This window comes from Nelumbo lutea, chromosome 1 (assembly GCF_056320005.1).
Source record: "Nelumbo lutea isolate HS-2025 chromosome 1, American lotus-T2T, whole genome shotgun sequence".
Classification (NCBI taxonomy): domain Eukaryota; kingdom Viridiplantae; phylum Streptophyta; class Magnoliopsida; order Proteales; family Nelumbonaceae; genus Nelumbo; species Nelumbo lutea.
The window spans coordinates 72,725,170-72,739,806 of record NC_142684.1 but is presented as its reverse complement, the minus strand read 5'-3'; the positions used below and the strand labels follow the sequence as shown (position 1 = coordinate 72,739,806).

The 14,637-nt window shown below is 36.9% G+C and overlaps 2 protein-coding genes across 8 annotated transcripts in view; one reads left to right on the top strand and one right to left on the bottom strand.

Annotated features, from left to right (window-relative positions):
* PSF2 overlaps window positions 1-5,550 on the top strand; it is a 51,876-nt gene extending 46,326 nt beyond the window's left edge. For 3 of the 4 annotated variants that reach the window (XM_088964446.1, XM_088964447.1, XM_088964448.1), the window contains exons 6-10: window positions 2,989-3,088; window positions 3,169-3,199; window positions 3,297-3,389; window positions 4,163-4,315; window positions 5,216-5,550. In XM_088964446.1, the coding sequence (XP_088820572.1) occupies window positions 2,989-3,088; window positions 3,169-3,199; window positions 3,297-3,389; window positions 4,163-4,315; window positions 5,216-5,236 (398 nt within the window). In that variant the 3' untranslated portion in view covers window positions 5,237-5,550. The remainder of the gene's footprint in view (window positions 1-2,988; window positions 3,089-3,168; window positions 3,200-3,296; window positions 3,390-4,162; window positions 4,316-5,215) is intronic. The other variant, XM_088964449.1, reaches the window with a different exon arrangement.
* A 2,248-nt stretch (window positions 5,551-7,798) lies between these two features.
* LOC148875307 (aspartic proteinase A1-like) lies at window positions 7,799-14,342 on the bottom strand. Of its 4 annotated transcripts, none has more exons than XM_088964443.1 (14): window positions 14,070-14,342; window positions 12,574-12,951; window positions 12,405-12,465; window positions 11,126-11,220; window positions 10,937-11,049; window positions 10,397-10,565; window positions 10,230-10,269; window positions 10,070-10,134; window positions 9,523-9,636; window positions 9,281-9,345; window positions 9,014-9,170; window positions 8,812-8,931; window positions 8,275-8,363; window positions 7,799-8,098 (listed from the first exon to the last, which is right to left on the bottom strand). In XM_088964443.1, the coding sequence occupies exons 2-14, from the start codon at window positions 12,943-12,945 to the stop codon at window positions 8,014-8,016; spliced, it is 1,545 nt and encodes a 514-aa protein (XP_088820569.1). In that variant the 5' UTR covers window positions 12,946-12,951; window positions 14,070-14,342; the 3' UTR covers window positions 7,799-8,013. The 4 variants fall into 4 exon arrangements, with proteins under 4 accessions (XP_088820569.1, XP_088820570.1, XP_088820571.1 ...); XM_088964444.1 differs by having other exon boundaries at window positions 13,930-14,231; XM_088964445.1 differs by having other exon boundaries at window positions 13,964-14,231.
* Window positions 14,343-14,637: the final 295 nt, after the last annotated feature.

Here is a 14,637-nt window from a genome sequence, read left to right as displayed (position 1 = left end):
TTGTTGCTATGATCCTGTCTCAGGGAGGAAGTTTGTCTCCATGGATGTCACTTTCTTTGAGGAGACACCCTATTATCCTCGGGTTTCTCCTCAGGGGGAGAGTAGTGAGAGTGGGGCAGTTCCTTTACCTATTCCATTGAGCGATGAGAGCTGCAATGGTGAGGGTGGTCAGAGGGATCAGGAGTTGAGGGTCTATCACAGGCGATGCAAGCAGGTTGATCTTGGTCATCAACAGTCCAGGCCAGCTCCAATCTCATTTGCAGCTCCAAGTCCAGGTATTACAGTCCCAGGGCCCACAGAGACTTCCTCTATTGTTGCCATTTCACCTCCTGCAGATGACCTTGACCTTCCAATTGCCATCTGTAAAGGGAAACGACATTGTACCACATCTACAACCCACCGTATTTCCCAGTTTTTATCCTATGATTGCCTATCTCCTACCTACAGGTCCTACCTTAGTTCCGTTGCCCATGTCCCTATTCCATGAATAGTGCAAGAAGCCCTATCCATCCCGGAATGGAAAGATGCAATGCAGGTTGAGATGGATGCCTTGTTAAAAAATAACACTTGGGAGCTAGTTGATCTGCCCAAAGGAAAGAAACCACTTGGCTGCAGATGGGTATTTACCGTGAAGCACAATGCAGATGGATCCATTGAGAGGTATAAAGCTCGGTTAGTTGCAAAAGGGTTGACCCAGACTTATGGTATAGATTACTTGGAGACCTTTGCCCTGGTAGCCAAGATGACCACCATTCGAGTCCTATTATCCCTTGCAGCAAGTCACACTTGGCCTTTATACCAAATGGATGTGAAAAATGCTTTTCTAAATGGAGACCTGCAGAAAAAGGTTTACATGCGTTTGCCTCCTAGATTCTATGATGCAGAAACAGGTAAGAAGGTCTGCCGGCTCAACAAGGCTTTGTATGGTTTGAAGCAGTCACCTAGGGCTTGGTTCGATAGATTCAGACTAGCCTTTGTGAAGTTTGGTTATGTACAGGCCCAGTCAGATCATACTCTATTCATCAAGAGGGTAGAGTCCTCATTGACAATACTTGCAGTATATGTTGATGATATTGTGGTGACAGGGAATGATAGCCATGAGGTTGAGTCCCTTAAACAACTCCTTCATCAAGAATTTGAGGTGAAAGACCTTGGTGTACTTCGGCATTTTTTGGGTATTGAGTGTGCTAGATCCAAACAGGGGATCTTTATCTCTCAGAGGAAATATATCCTAGATCTGCTGGTAGAAACTGGAAAGTTAGGTGTTAGGCCTATGGATACACCCACTGAACAGAACCACAGGATTAGTGCAGAGAGTGGAGAGCTTCTTGAAGACAAGGTTATGTTCCAGTGATTGGTAGGAAAGCTCCTATATCTCTACCTCACTCGGCTAGATATTACTTATGCTGTTAGTGTTGTCAGCCAGTACATGCATTCTCCTAGAACTACACATCTTGCGGCAGAAAGGATATTAGCATACTTGAAGAGATGCCCAGGTAGGGGTATACTGTTAAAGAACAATAACCACATGAAGGTGGAGGTCTATACAGATGCCGATTGGGCTGGGAGTGTTGATGACAGAATGTCTACCTCAGGATATTGTGCTCTTGTGGAAGGTAATCTTGTCTCTTGGAGAAGTAAGAAACAAAGTGTTGTCTCCCGATCTAGTGCTGAAGCAGAATAGAGGTCAGTGGCTAACGGAGTGACTAAAATCCTATGGCTGAGATCTCTACTTGAGAAGTTGGGTATTGAGTATGAGAAGCCCCTGATGCTGTATTGTGATAATCAAGCAACTATTAATATAGCACATAATCCAGTGCAGCATGACAGAACCAAACACATTAAAGTTGACCGACATTTTGTACGAGAGAGGGTCTCATCTCAAGAAGTATGCCTCCCTTACATCACATCTAGTATGCAACTAGCAGATATCCTCACTAAAGCCGTATCAAGAAAGAAGCTAGAGGCGGATCTATCCAAGTTGGGAATGATAAACATTTATTCCCAACTTGAGGGGGAGCGTAGAGAACACTGATGTGGGCCCAACAGCTGTGGTCCCACTCTGTCCGTAGGGTAGAACGTGCCCTAGTCATCCTAGGGTTAGCTGATGGTCAATCTGTTATTCCAGTTATTTATATTTCAGTTTTATATTGCTTTGTGTTATGTAAATACCAAGGGCAGATTTGTCCTTTCATGTAACTAGCATAACCTATAAATACTAAATAGAAGTGGCAGCGTTAGAACATTCAGATTCTGTCCTTCCTTTCAATTCTTGTGTTCTACTGCTCTCTCTCTACTCTTTCTCCTCTATCCTCTGTACCTTTTTCTCCTTTTTCGAACCTGAAATCTATTAGGGTTCAAGGCTGATAGCAGTCTTGAACATCTACTTTTTATACACAAACTTGGAATAGGGAAATGCATGGGGTGATTTAATTTGAACGGGTTCTGACTACTTAGCAGTTTGGGCACAAAAGGATGAAAATGTTTCTTCAAGGAAAGAAACCCAAGATTTCTGAACATTATGCTTTTTTTCTCTTTTTGTAGGATGAATTATAATAGACAATAATGAGAAAGGACTGAATTTGAGAGGGATATGAATTGATCATGCACAAAAATACAAAGTTTCCCCAAGGGAAAAAGGTTTGAGAAAAGTTGAAACCAAGGAAATTGAAAATTCAAATCCAACCAGTAGGACTGGTGCTTTTAGATGGGTGGCACTTTTTTTTTCTTTGTCCTCAGTCAGATGTCAAGATTCAAATGGTATTTCTTTATTCTATCTGTAATTTGTGTACTGTGCTTGAAGGTTTTCTATATTGTACCAAAATTATCTTTAGCTTGCTTGGGCAAGTTGTGCATATGTTTGGATGTTGCCTGGAGGATTATGTACCTGTTTTTCATTTACTCTGCTTTGTCTAGATATACGAGCAGATACCATTTGAGATCTCTTTATTGTGTTTGACAATTATTATTTTGTATACTCATGGGCAGAAAAGTTGACACAGGTCTTAGAAGCTGAACGAGATTCTCCTAGAGAATTTCAGCCATTACCATTCCATTATGTGGAAATTTCAAGGCTTCTGTTTGACCAGTATGTACACATGTTTCTCTCTTTCCCTTTTTGACACTAATTACTTGGAGGATCTTTCTGATTAATTTTTCTGACAACAGTGCACGTGATGACATCCCAGACGTATACATGGTATGCTTAGAGATTGTTTTGAGGACTTTTTGCTTCTATATTCATCGTTTTTGGATTTTTTTTTCAAAGGTCATATTTGATGTATACCTTTTTACAGGTGAGATCTCTAATTGAGGACATCAGGGATGTACGGTTTAGTAAGGTTGAGTCCGGGCTGGAGACAATTTCTGGTCGTACACATGCTGTCAAAGTATGCTTGTCTTTCCCTTCAAAATACATGCTCATTGATGACTGAACTCTAACTTAATGGCACTTAGCCACATAAATTCATTGAAAAATGAAGGGTTGTATCACACATGATATAAAAGCAAGGTTTCTATAGTCTTGTGAAAAAAGAAAATTAAATTAGATGTTACTGTTATCTTCTTGATACATGGAAAACTGGATTCATTTTCTGAGAAGCAATTCCCAACTTTCTGACTTGTGTTTAAATGTGGGGAACTTGCTGATAGACATGGAGATATCACTCAAGTAGCACAGGGAAGGATCTTTTAGGTCACAGTCAGTAAATTTTGGCATTATTTAACATGTCCAAATGATTTTATTTTCTTTGATGTACAAAATGGTAAAATATGTTAACTAGTATAAATGAGATTATCTTGGATGGTTGACAACTAGAATTAATTGATCTAAGATGTCTCATACCTTGGTATCATCATGATAATAGTGTTCTCTGTGCTGCACATGCGCTTCTTTTATAATGTAGGGGTTTGTATTGTACATGTTTTTACTAATGCATCAAATCTAATATCATGTATTTTTCCTAGAAGTATATAGTATGCATGATTTTCTCCTACCTGGACCTCAACTTTAACACTTCAGAGGTTCTAGTTGAAGCCATGAAAAAGTGTGCACTATACACAAACTGCTTTTTGTTATCCGATTACATATTCCAAAAGACTAATTTATATATTTTTCTTCATATATTTGTTCCTTTACACCCATTATTTCCATAAATTGCAGCTTAAAAATCTATCTGCAATGGAAGTCAATATAGTTCGGCCATTTATTGTGAGAACCCTGCAGGCTTTCTATAAGCATGATAGTCCACAGATGATACAACATCCAGACACAGCAGCAAACAGACCGCCACAAGTAGCTGATCGGGGACCAAGAGTAAGTTTTAAACTTCATCAGTGTATCTCCAACCATCACTTCACATATCCAGTAAATTTTAAATTTAACAAAATATGGAATTGAAATTGTAAGGGACTTTAATGGTTTGCTGGTATTAGATGTATCACTAGTTGGGGGGATTTTAGATAATTTCATCGGAAAAGTTCATCTTGTCTATATGAGTTTCTAGAATAAAAATGAGAATATTTTGGTCTAGAATCTTAGTTGAGTCATTAGGTTTTGCTGAGATGTGGCATGTACATGTAGGAAGTGAGTAGAAGAAAAAAAGAAAATAAGAACATAATATGTTCTGACAAAAAAAATCTGCAGGCTTTATCAGGCCCGAGGAATTACCTGCATTTATTCTAGTATTTATGCCTCCAACCTAGAGTATCGTTTAACTTAAAAGTGCATTTCTTGATTATATATAAGGTATTATATTTTCAGAGTTTTGGGAAGACGTGACAACCTTCATATATACATGTATCAGATTTATTACAAAATTTATGATATATTTATTGTTTCCAACTCTAATTTGTATGCAATGTATTTAATCTTTTATGAGCATCATCTCATCTCAGTTACTATCTCTTAACCAATAACATGAACCAGAACACTTTAGAAGATATCCCATTATATTTAATTAAATTATGCAGAAATTCAGATTTTGGCTTTCTGTGGTTGTTGCTGTGTTTGATACCTAATTTTACGTAAAGTTTATTATTCTTGTTCTGGTTGTTTCTTTTGCCGAATTGCCATAATAACATTTCATTTGTTTCTAGGAACTTCATATCTTAGCTCCTATTTTAGATAATGGAGTTGAAAATGAAAACTCTGCTATACTGATAAAAAAGAACTATACCATAGTTTCCATCTTTTGATCAATTTTCTGTTTTCCAGCGGGATCTGCGGCGACGTTAGGTGAAAATATTATTTTCTGCATTCAAGGAGAATATGGTTGATTTTCTATCTTAACCACCTTCCTATCTACATGGATGATAGTAATTTCGTCATGCAAATGAGGTAAATGAGGTTCTTCTGTTTTGTTTCATACATTTCTAGCTGAAGGTTAGGCCTTGCCGACTGTTTGTACAAAGAATTGATTCTTCCCTTTTTCACTGAAAAAGGTAGGGAAATTATTTGTTCTTCAATGATTTTTGCCAAGGCAAGCAATGTCAACGTACTTTTTCTGATGGTTCTCTTTCAATTGATTTACATCCTATCCCTTTTCATCAGCTGCACTTGCTAGTTGTTGGGATCATGAAAAGCCAGCTATTTTACATTTTACTTGCAGAAGCAAAAAAAGTTGAAGATGTATTTGGTTTCATTGTTATAGTTCCCTTTTCGAGTAAAGTCAAAAGCAAAATTCTTGCTTTTCTTTAGAAGCATTTGTTTTACTTTTATTAGATCATTCTGGTGCTTCTGGTAAAAAAGAACTCCGTGACTGACTATTAATAACCAGAGAAGGATGCTCGTATACTTTTAGAATCAAAAGAAGAAAATATATATTTTGTTTCAAAGAAAATGCTTTTGCAGTACCCATAACAGAGAAAATGCTTTTGGAAGTTGGAACAGCTCTATCTTCTATGATGCTTGCACATTGTTTTGCTAAAAGACCTTTTCATTTTCCCCCTTGGTTGCTAACAGCTTGGTAGTCTAATTTATTGGACTATGATAATGCTGATTTGATGGTTAAATGACATGAAATTTGCAATCAGGTGATTTCTTTACTTAATTAGGGTAATCACCTTTCTCTCCCATCTCTCCCATTGTGCAAAAAAATGTTTTGGCCTTGTTTAATATGGACATCACAATTCTTATGGAGCTTAGAACTTCATTTTGCCCCTTGTAAAATCGTCTTTTGGTCATCTTGCAGTCTATCTCTACAACATTAGGGGAAAATATTTTGTAGGATTTCTTTATGAGATATATAACCTCTTAACCAGCCATTTTTCTGTGGGTGCAATATGATTATTCCACATTGAGCCAATTGCAATATGGAATTGATTTTATGAGAAAAAACATTAATTACAGAAACAATGATTCAGTTTTCTTTTCCTTCAAAAACTGATGTATTTGTTTGATTTCTACAACAAAGGGATCTATTTATGTGCTGGTTAAATGCATCCAAATCCAACTGGTTTTTTCCCCGCCCCAATGGGGGCCAGATGCTGCATACGCATGCCAAAAAAGTTTTTCTTTTTTCCTTTTTGGTGTATCATGTATGGATCATCACACATTATATTGGTTTCATGACCAGTGTGAGTGTGATGGCCAAGACTTCTGTAAAACTAGTGAAGCATTACTTGTATTTCTATGGCAAAAACTGCATTTATGTTTGGAATCAAACTCTGGATGAATTTCATCCCTCAATTTCAAATCAAAACTAATGTAAATGACAATATAGCCGAGGTGGTAAAGGTGCAAGCACGTTAAAACATCACATAATTTATGTTTTATTGATTCATGTTTCACGTTAAAAACACGTAAAGTGTCAATTGTAATATCATTTTAACACTGGTTCATTTGTTTTGATTTACAGTACAGTTTATGTACTATAGATTTTCCCTTAGGCTGCATTTGATTGCAGTCTAATTTTATTTGCACTAATGCATGGGAGTGCAAATGAAAAGAATGTAAATTCTGATTTAATTTTGTTTTCGGTTTTAATGTATTCTGCTTCAGGTCTTAGTTTGTTTCATTTGTACTGTAATGAAACAAAATAAAGTAAAATTTGAAACAAATAAATCAGAATTTACACTAAATTTGCACCATCATAATTTTGCATTAGCACAAATAAATGTGCTATAACCAAACACAGCTTTAGGCTCAGCATGGAAGGATTACAAATACAACCATTTAGAGTGCAAAACCTTCTATTTTATATGTATTTGCATTGTACATATTTGCATTTGTAGTCTTTTCAAGAATGCCAAAGGTAGAAACCGCATCCAATATGTCTTCCCCAAGAACCCAGATAACTGGGACCAAGATTTGGTATTGATCTCTCAATAGTACCCTTTTTTTTTTCTGGTGATGTTTAACATCGATGATGATTTCCCAGAAATCTGTGCCACGGGATCTATATCAAAATTTGAACCGATGATTTTTTTCTTGTTTGGTCAACTGATTTTGAGGATGAGTGACATGACATCCAACATGGCATTGGTCTTTAAAATCAAATACCAAACAAACTCAGCCCATTTCTCAAAGAATAATTTACATAGCATAAACCATAAATGATACCAAACAACACTTTTTGATGATTTTTCAAGTCACTGATTTCGGTGAGATTTCTGGATAATTAATAAAGATGAATCATCATCAATGCCAAACATTACCTTTGTGAAATGAATAATCAATACTCGCGAAACAACTACTTGATGATATAACGCTATCAGTGGTAATGAAATATAATCAGATGCATGTATAGGAGAAACAGAAAGCTGACGACATAATAGAATACACAAAAGAGCAAGCAAGTGTGGCAATGTGGGTCTTTAGATTTTATAAACACAACTATCACGCCTGAAAATATTTACAAACACTAAGATCCCAGTTCAAGGCCACCATGTCTCTGGTGGGCTAGTGTTTGATGAGACAGCCTGTTTTTTCAAGTTCGCATGGTAATGGTAATATATGACAGCAGGGAAGGGAATAGGACGAGTCAAGGAGGGGCATGGAAGAGCCAGATCAACTTATGCCGCTTCTGCAAATCCAACCCTCATATTGCCGTAGTCGAATACGGTGTGGTAACGGCCCATAAAGACATCTCCCAGGATCCTGCATATTATAATCTCCATGGGTTAGATCTTCAAGAATAATTACCAGTTATTACATATCCCTAGTGCTAGTGACGATTTCGAGTATATAATACAACGGCACCATCATCAATATCATGGTCAGCACATATGCAACGCCAAGGAAGAAGATCAAAGACCAGCAGTGAGAAACCCTACCAAAGAGGTCCACGAGGAGGAGGAACATCCAAAGCTGTAAATCCACTGATGCACTGAGTTACAGGTCCCTCACCCACTTTGAGGATGTACTGATCACATCAAAATAAACGAGTAAATAAACACGGATGATAGTAGGCCATAACGCAAGAACAAAGCCATATAATAAACATCCATAAAGGGGAAAAGGGGATGGCCAACATGACACTAAATACTTTCCACTTGAAACCATACATGAATAAGCATGAATAAATTGTACTAACATCACAAGCCCATATGCTCGTATGAAAACAGACAACTTTTCTCGTTTCTTAACCACATGGACAGCAATCATTTCATTCTAGTTTTTGAGCACATAAAGTTGGACTTGGATCCAATCCAAATTGTAAACAAGAAAGATGGTCATTGTTGAAGTTCTAAATTTCTGTAACAAATATGCATCAATGATGAAGTTCTGCATTCACATATTGGCATTAAGAACTCAAATGAGATGATCCCAATTCCACATGATTCTCAAACAAAACCAGTTTGAGAACATACCTCCTCGGGAGTGAGGTCAAACACTTTACCACCAATAGTAATAGAAACAACAGGCATGGAAGATAGTTTATCACAATCAACAGCAGATTCTCCCATTGGACTAGGCAAACGATCACAGAGCTGCAATCTCAGCAAATTGTGTGAGAAACACTTCAAATCAAAACTCATTAAGAAATACAAACCATAAGGTCAAACACTTCACCTCATTGGCATAGCTCAATATACGATCCTGTGTTTGGTTTTGTCTAAGCTGATTTTGCATCCACACAACAGCCATCTCACAAGCAGAGCACATGGCATCATGCAGGAAACCAGAAGATTTGCCATTTTTCTCATCTACCACACTCTCAATGCCAGTACTGAAAAGACAATCATAAAATCCAATTTACCGATTTCTGCTTCAAACAGAATTATGGAATACTGATGAACAAAAACAATAATAAAAATGAAAAGAAATGGTTTCCCTGACCTAACACCTCGAGTCCCATCAAAAGTACATAAACCAATCTGGGAACATACTCTCATTGGTTGTGTCTGTCAAATACAGCCAATGGAACAGAAATCAGACCATTGTTTAAGACAACATCCTTTTATTTATATGTAGAATATGCACTTTTAGTATGGTATAAAATAAAGGGAAACAGCGAGAGGCTTTTTTTTTTTCCTTCTTGGCAAGGGTGGGGGTGTTGGACACAATGGCATATTGCATACCTCAGCTAATAGCAGCTCTAATATCGTTTCCCCATATTGTGCAACAACTGCCTTACATTCCTGGCTAACAACCCCAGTAGCTCCAATGCCGTGGTTGATTTGAGTAATAATTGTCTGCAAATGAAAAATTTAGAAAAGGGTTCATTGGATGTAATGGAATATCACCTATGATACTTAGATTTTATTTATTCAGCAATATATTTATCTTTCCATATTACGAAAATTGATTTTAGAGGGAAGCCACATCAATAAATGGTTATGTGATAATTCTGGATTTGTTAGGCTGAATTCCAATAATATTTATCTTTTAATAATTACTTTGATTCTCAATAACAGTGAGACAGATTATAAGAAATGCTAACGAAAAATTTTTTCTCAATCCAATGGAACGAAGACATGGTTCTTTTTCTCCTTGTTTTATTCTCTGTTCTCCTTTGTCTTTCGTTTTGGGTATGTGTTCTACATGTCTATGTGTAATTGTGTATCCTTCTACCCTATATCACTGGTCTTCAAAACTCAGAATCGTTGAACAGAATAAAAAACATACTGTTGGACCCGCCAACAAAGAGGTTCCAGAATCAGCAATAGCCGAACAACCACCAGCACAGAATCCTGAAACCAACATCGTTATATCAGAAACAGCAGTAAAGGATATTCTCTGTCTATAAAAGGGACAAAAATATGACGTGAAGTTCTCTTTTACATACCAGTTGTTTTACCACCAATCAGGACATCACCCATATCGAACTGAGAATAAGATGATACAGAAGATTAGAAAAATGCCCAGAAAGAAAGGCAATAATTTTATTAGCTCCTCATAACAACAGAATTCATCTTTTATTGAGTAAGAATGCAACAGAGTAATGCTGCCTACCTGCCAATAGCCTTTCTGGGTCACTGGAACATACGTATGTGTGCCCTTGAAATGATTTGGATCAACTCCACCAAACACAAGTTCTCCCCCTTCTTCTTCTTGATCATTTCGGTTGAACCAAAATGAGAAAACAGGTTCTTTAACAAGACCTTGATTAACCATGTTGTACCTAAAGAAATTGCAGTTAAATCAGCAGATGTTATAAATAATTGCAAGTTTAATTTTAGCTCATGAAGAGAAGCTAATTGTCTGATTCAACCAGCTGGCATAGACATTGCAGAGATCAGAACTCCAATTAATTAAATATTTAACCAAGTATTGCCATACTATATACTTTCTCTAAATTTTCTTCAATTTTTCTTTATGATACCAGATACCTGTACAAAGGTGTCATATCATGTTATATACTAAAGTTTTTAGTGTAAATTTCATATCTGACACCTTGTCCAATTGTGTCCTTGCCATATCTGGAAAAACATTGATTTGTTGCCCTTCTAAAGGATCTTTTAACACATTAATAGCTAAAATATGCAAACATACCAAACAGGGACAGCATTCCCAACTGAAATCTCTTGAAATCCAAGTCCAAGTATGCCATCAAACTTGGCTACCAAAAATGTGATACTGGGCTCTCTTGTTGCCTCAATGAATTCCTGTAAAGGATCACAAATATTAGTGCAGGCAAACTCTAAATGAATTACAGGCTTGAACAAGATGAAATATACTTACCTGGTTTTTAACAATGAGGTCACCAACTTTCACAGTGTCTTCACTAAAGAAACCGGCAATAGCTCCAGTCCCATAGTGAATCTCGGCAGATTTCCCTACATGATAAATTGGACTATAAAATATTAAAAACATTTTTCTTCAAGAACAATGTTGTGATAATGAACTATAATATGAGATAACGGCATGCATAAGAACTTCATGGCACAATCAATCTTGTTTCCTGTTATGGAAGGCTTTTACATATGACAATAGTCGTCCAAATATGACATACAGCAGCACAATGGGTACATAGAGAAATAGATAGGTCGAAAGAGTTTTTCCAAGGGAACCATTCATCTGGCCAATCAAGAATTATCCCTATCAAATGCATATTCCTGAATATTCACCATATAAAACTTACATCTACAAGCAATCCTTCCTTAACAGGACACAGAATCTGAACCCCTTGTTTTCCAGGCATGTAAAGTCATGATATCAAGCATTCTAACTTAACAGCAAGACGCCAGTCAGAGTATTACCTGAAGAGTTGTAAAATTCTTCCCTTATGTTGGTTCATATCATCATCTAAATGAATGCTGAACACCAGGGTACTAATAATCATATATATCTAGACTACCTATAAAAGAGCGAATTCTCCTTTTTTCTGGAATTTTCATCGGATGTTTTCTACCCCTCTTGTCTAAGCACATAGCGAACATAAAGAGTGCATATACGTCCTTTATTCTCACTTTAGAAACTGCCCATGAATTATAAATAGTTTTGTCTTAGAGATACTGCCACATTCAAACACACATACACATTTACTAGTGTATATATATACATATATATATATACATATATATATATATATTATTACTCGATTCCGTACTTTTTCTTTTCTCCCCTTTTCTATTGGTGAGTACAAATGAGGTTAACTTCAACTTTATATCATAAAGGGCATCTCTGACCTAAGTTCCAATATTCATGTTAAGATATAACATACATGGTAACAGACCTTTGTGTACACAGACATACAATAGGAACAAATAATGCACACTGAGCCCTTGGGGTATTCAAATTAAGGTCTCTTATCCGATACTAAGATCACTATACCTAGAATGTTTTCAATCTACTGAGTTATGACTTTCTTCTTTTCTTTAATTTTTTAGCTGAGTATAAAAAATATACGTTTCTAACAAAAATTGCCAAAATTCAGACTCAAGGAATTGGAAGTCTATATAAAACACTGAACTGAACAAAAATATCATTGTGGTTAATGCAATAAGGAAGAAAAACAAACCATTTTTCTTGTAGGTGGTTGATTGGCTAGACTTGTACTTGGAATGGAAATAACAAGCGACCTGTGTCAAAATACAAGAATATATTTCTCATGTACCCAATGAGATAAGATGCAAACTACCAAAAGAGAAAATTCCATGTAGTAAGCATGCATGTTTACAGCAACCTACCGAGAAGTAACACTTGGCAGAGGGTACCCACAGATTAGAACTGCCAGTGTCAAATATCACAGTGAACTTCTGAGGAGGGGTACCAACACCAATCTCTCCGAAATACTGAGCATCCATGTAGTTTTTCAGCGACACCATATCAGTGTCACCAGAATCTCCAAGGTTTCCACGGAGACGATACTTCCGAATGGAAGCTTTCAGTGGCTCCCCTCCCTCGGACTCAAGTCGAGCAGCAAGCAGGTTATTCTGATCGAATTTCCGTTTCTTCAGTCCGATTCTAAGCAGCCCATCATTAGAAGCAGAGAAGACCAGAGGAAACAAAAGGAACGAAAGGAAAAGAGCGACCACGGTAGTTTTGTATCTGGTTCCCATATTAACCTGCAAATAAATGAAAATTATTTCTTAAAGGTCAGCAAAACACACTCGGACCGTTACCCATAAACCAAAATATCAGTAAATAAAAATAAAACCCTAATAGGGAAAAGAGGGAAGACGTTAAAATGGAAACTTAGCAGCAGTATGATCAGAGGCCATCAAATAATAGAGTATGCAGGACAAGAAAACCTTAATCCGTGGATACAAGCTCAGAACAAATTATTATACCCCAGGAAGGTCGTTGGACGCATAATACCAAACGGAGAAGCATGAAAGGTTTCCAAAAGAAATTGCGTAATGAAAAACATAAAAGACGGATGTAAAATTGTCGATGAAATATAGGGAAACAAGAAGAAACCATATTGCGATCGAACACTAGCTGATTAAAAGAAAAAATAAAATTTTCAGAAACTAAACAAATATAAACACCATGGAGCTTAATAGGAAGGATCAAGGAATAGCAAAATGCCAAAGTCCTAATTAGAAACTAAGGCCGTAACGTATTACTGTAAAACATGCACGAACAAGCAGAACAAAGGTGGAGAAACCCTAGAAATTAAAAGGAAACCAGTAACTACCACTCTATAAGCATAGATTTCATCTTCGCAAGCAAAAGAAAAAGAAAAGGGGAAATTGAGGATTATTCAAGCAAATTAAAGAAAAAATAGCACCAAAGAAATTATATAAAAAAAAAAAGAAGAGTAAAGTTTTAGATGGAAGAGAGCAAGTTAGCACCAAAGAAATTACAGAAAAAAAAAAGTAAAAAAACCAACGGAACCGAATCGAAAAACTAAAAATACAAAAAAGAGTTCCAGTCAGTTACAGTGGAAGAGGAAGGGAAAGAAGGAAAGAAAGCTTATTACCAATCTGATGTGTTGAAGATGAAGAAGTCTTGCAGGGAAAACGAAGAGAGGGAAGGAGGAGAGGATGGAAGAAAGGAAGAAAGACAAAGGGATAAAAGAGGGAGAAACTGAAAACAACCTTTCCAAAAGCACCTAGCTCAGCTACCACCTACCAGTCCTCTAGTAAAAGAAGAGGAGGACTTGGAGGAGACTTTCCAATCTCAACCGTCAGATTAACTGACAAAGAACAAGATGTTGTTAAGAGCTTCAATATTGTACCTAACGGTATATAACTAATAAAATGCTCCGCCTTGGGTTATAATGCCGTAATCAGAGCATCGATGGACGAAGCAACATAATCTTGTAGCTCCTTAATACGAAACCCAATTTTATTTTGTTTTAATTCGATGCTGGAGCTGGGCTGATCGATGCTTAAGCCTTAAGGCGTTCCCCGCGACTATCGTTATTTATCGTTGGTTGGGTTTGAAACTGACGATGGATTACGTGTCGGTTAAGCATGTATCTGGCTTTTTGGGTAACTTCACACGCCACACCACATTATGCTTTGCCTCTCTTCCTTTCTCTCTTTTTACCCTTTTGGCGAATGACGAATGGCGAATGGCGATTGGTGGTGGGTTCCACCCACCATGATATCAAGCAGTCTCACAAAAATGGTAATCAATCAGGTGGACCGATCAGCTCCTCAGACGTACCGAAAAAACGAGGTGGGATCTGCCACCAATAAGACGCTGTCAATACTGTCCCAACTTACCACTGTGGCCACACATTGGAATATCTCCTTTTGACATTGATGATAAATGTTATCGATGTATCATGAATGGTTACA

Bases quoted from the DNA above. Each gene is read 5' to 3' on its own strand.
- LOC148875307 (XM_088964443.1), bottom strand. From the start codon at position 12,945: ATGGGAACCAGATACAAAACTACCGTGGTCGCTCTTTTCCTTTCGTTC. The intron at 10,566-10,936 runs GTATGTTTGCAT...CAATTTCTTTAG, and splicing joins GGGAATGCTGTCCCTGTTTG to GTACAACATGGTTAATCAAG. The intron at 9,637-10,069 runs GTATGTTTTTTA...TTTCATTTGCAG, and splicing joins CTTTGTTGGCGGGTCCAACA to ACAATTATTACTCAAATCAA.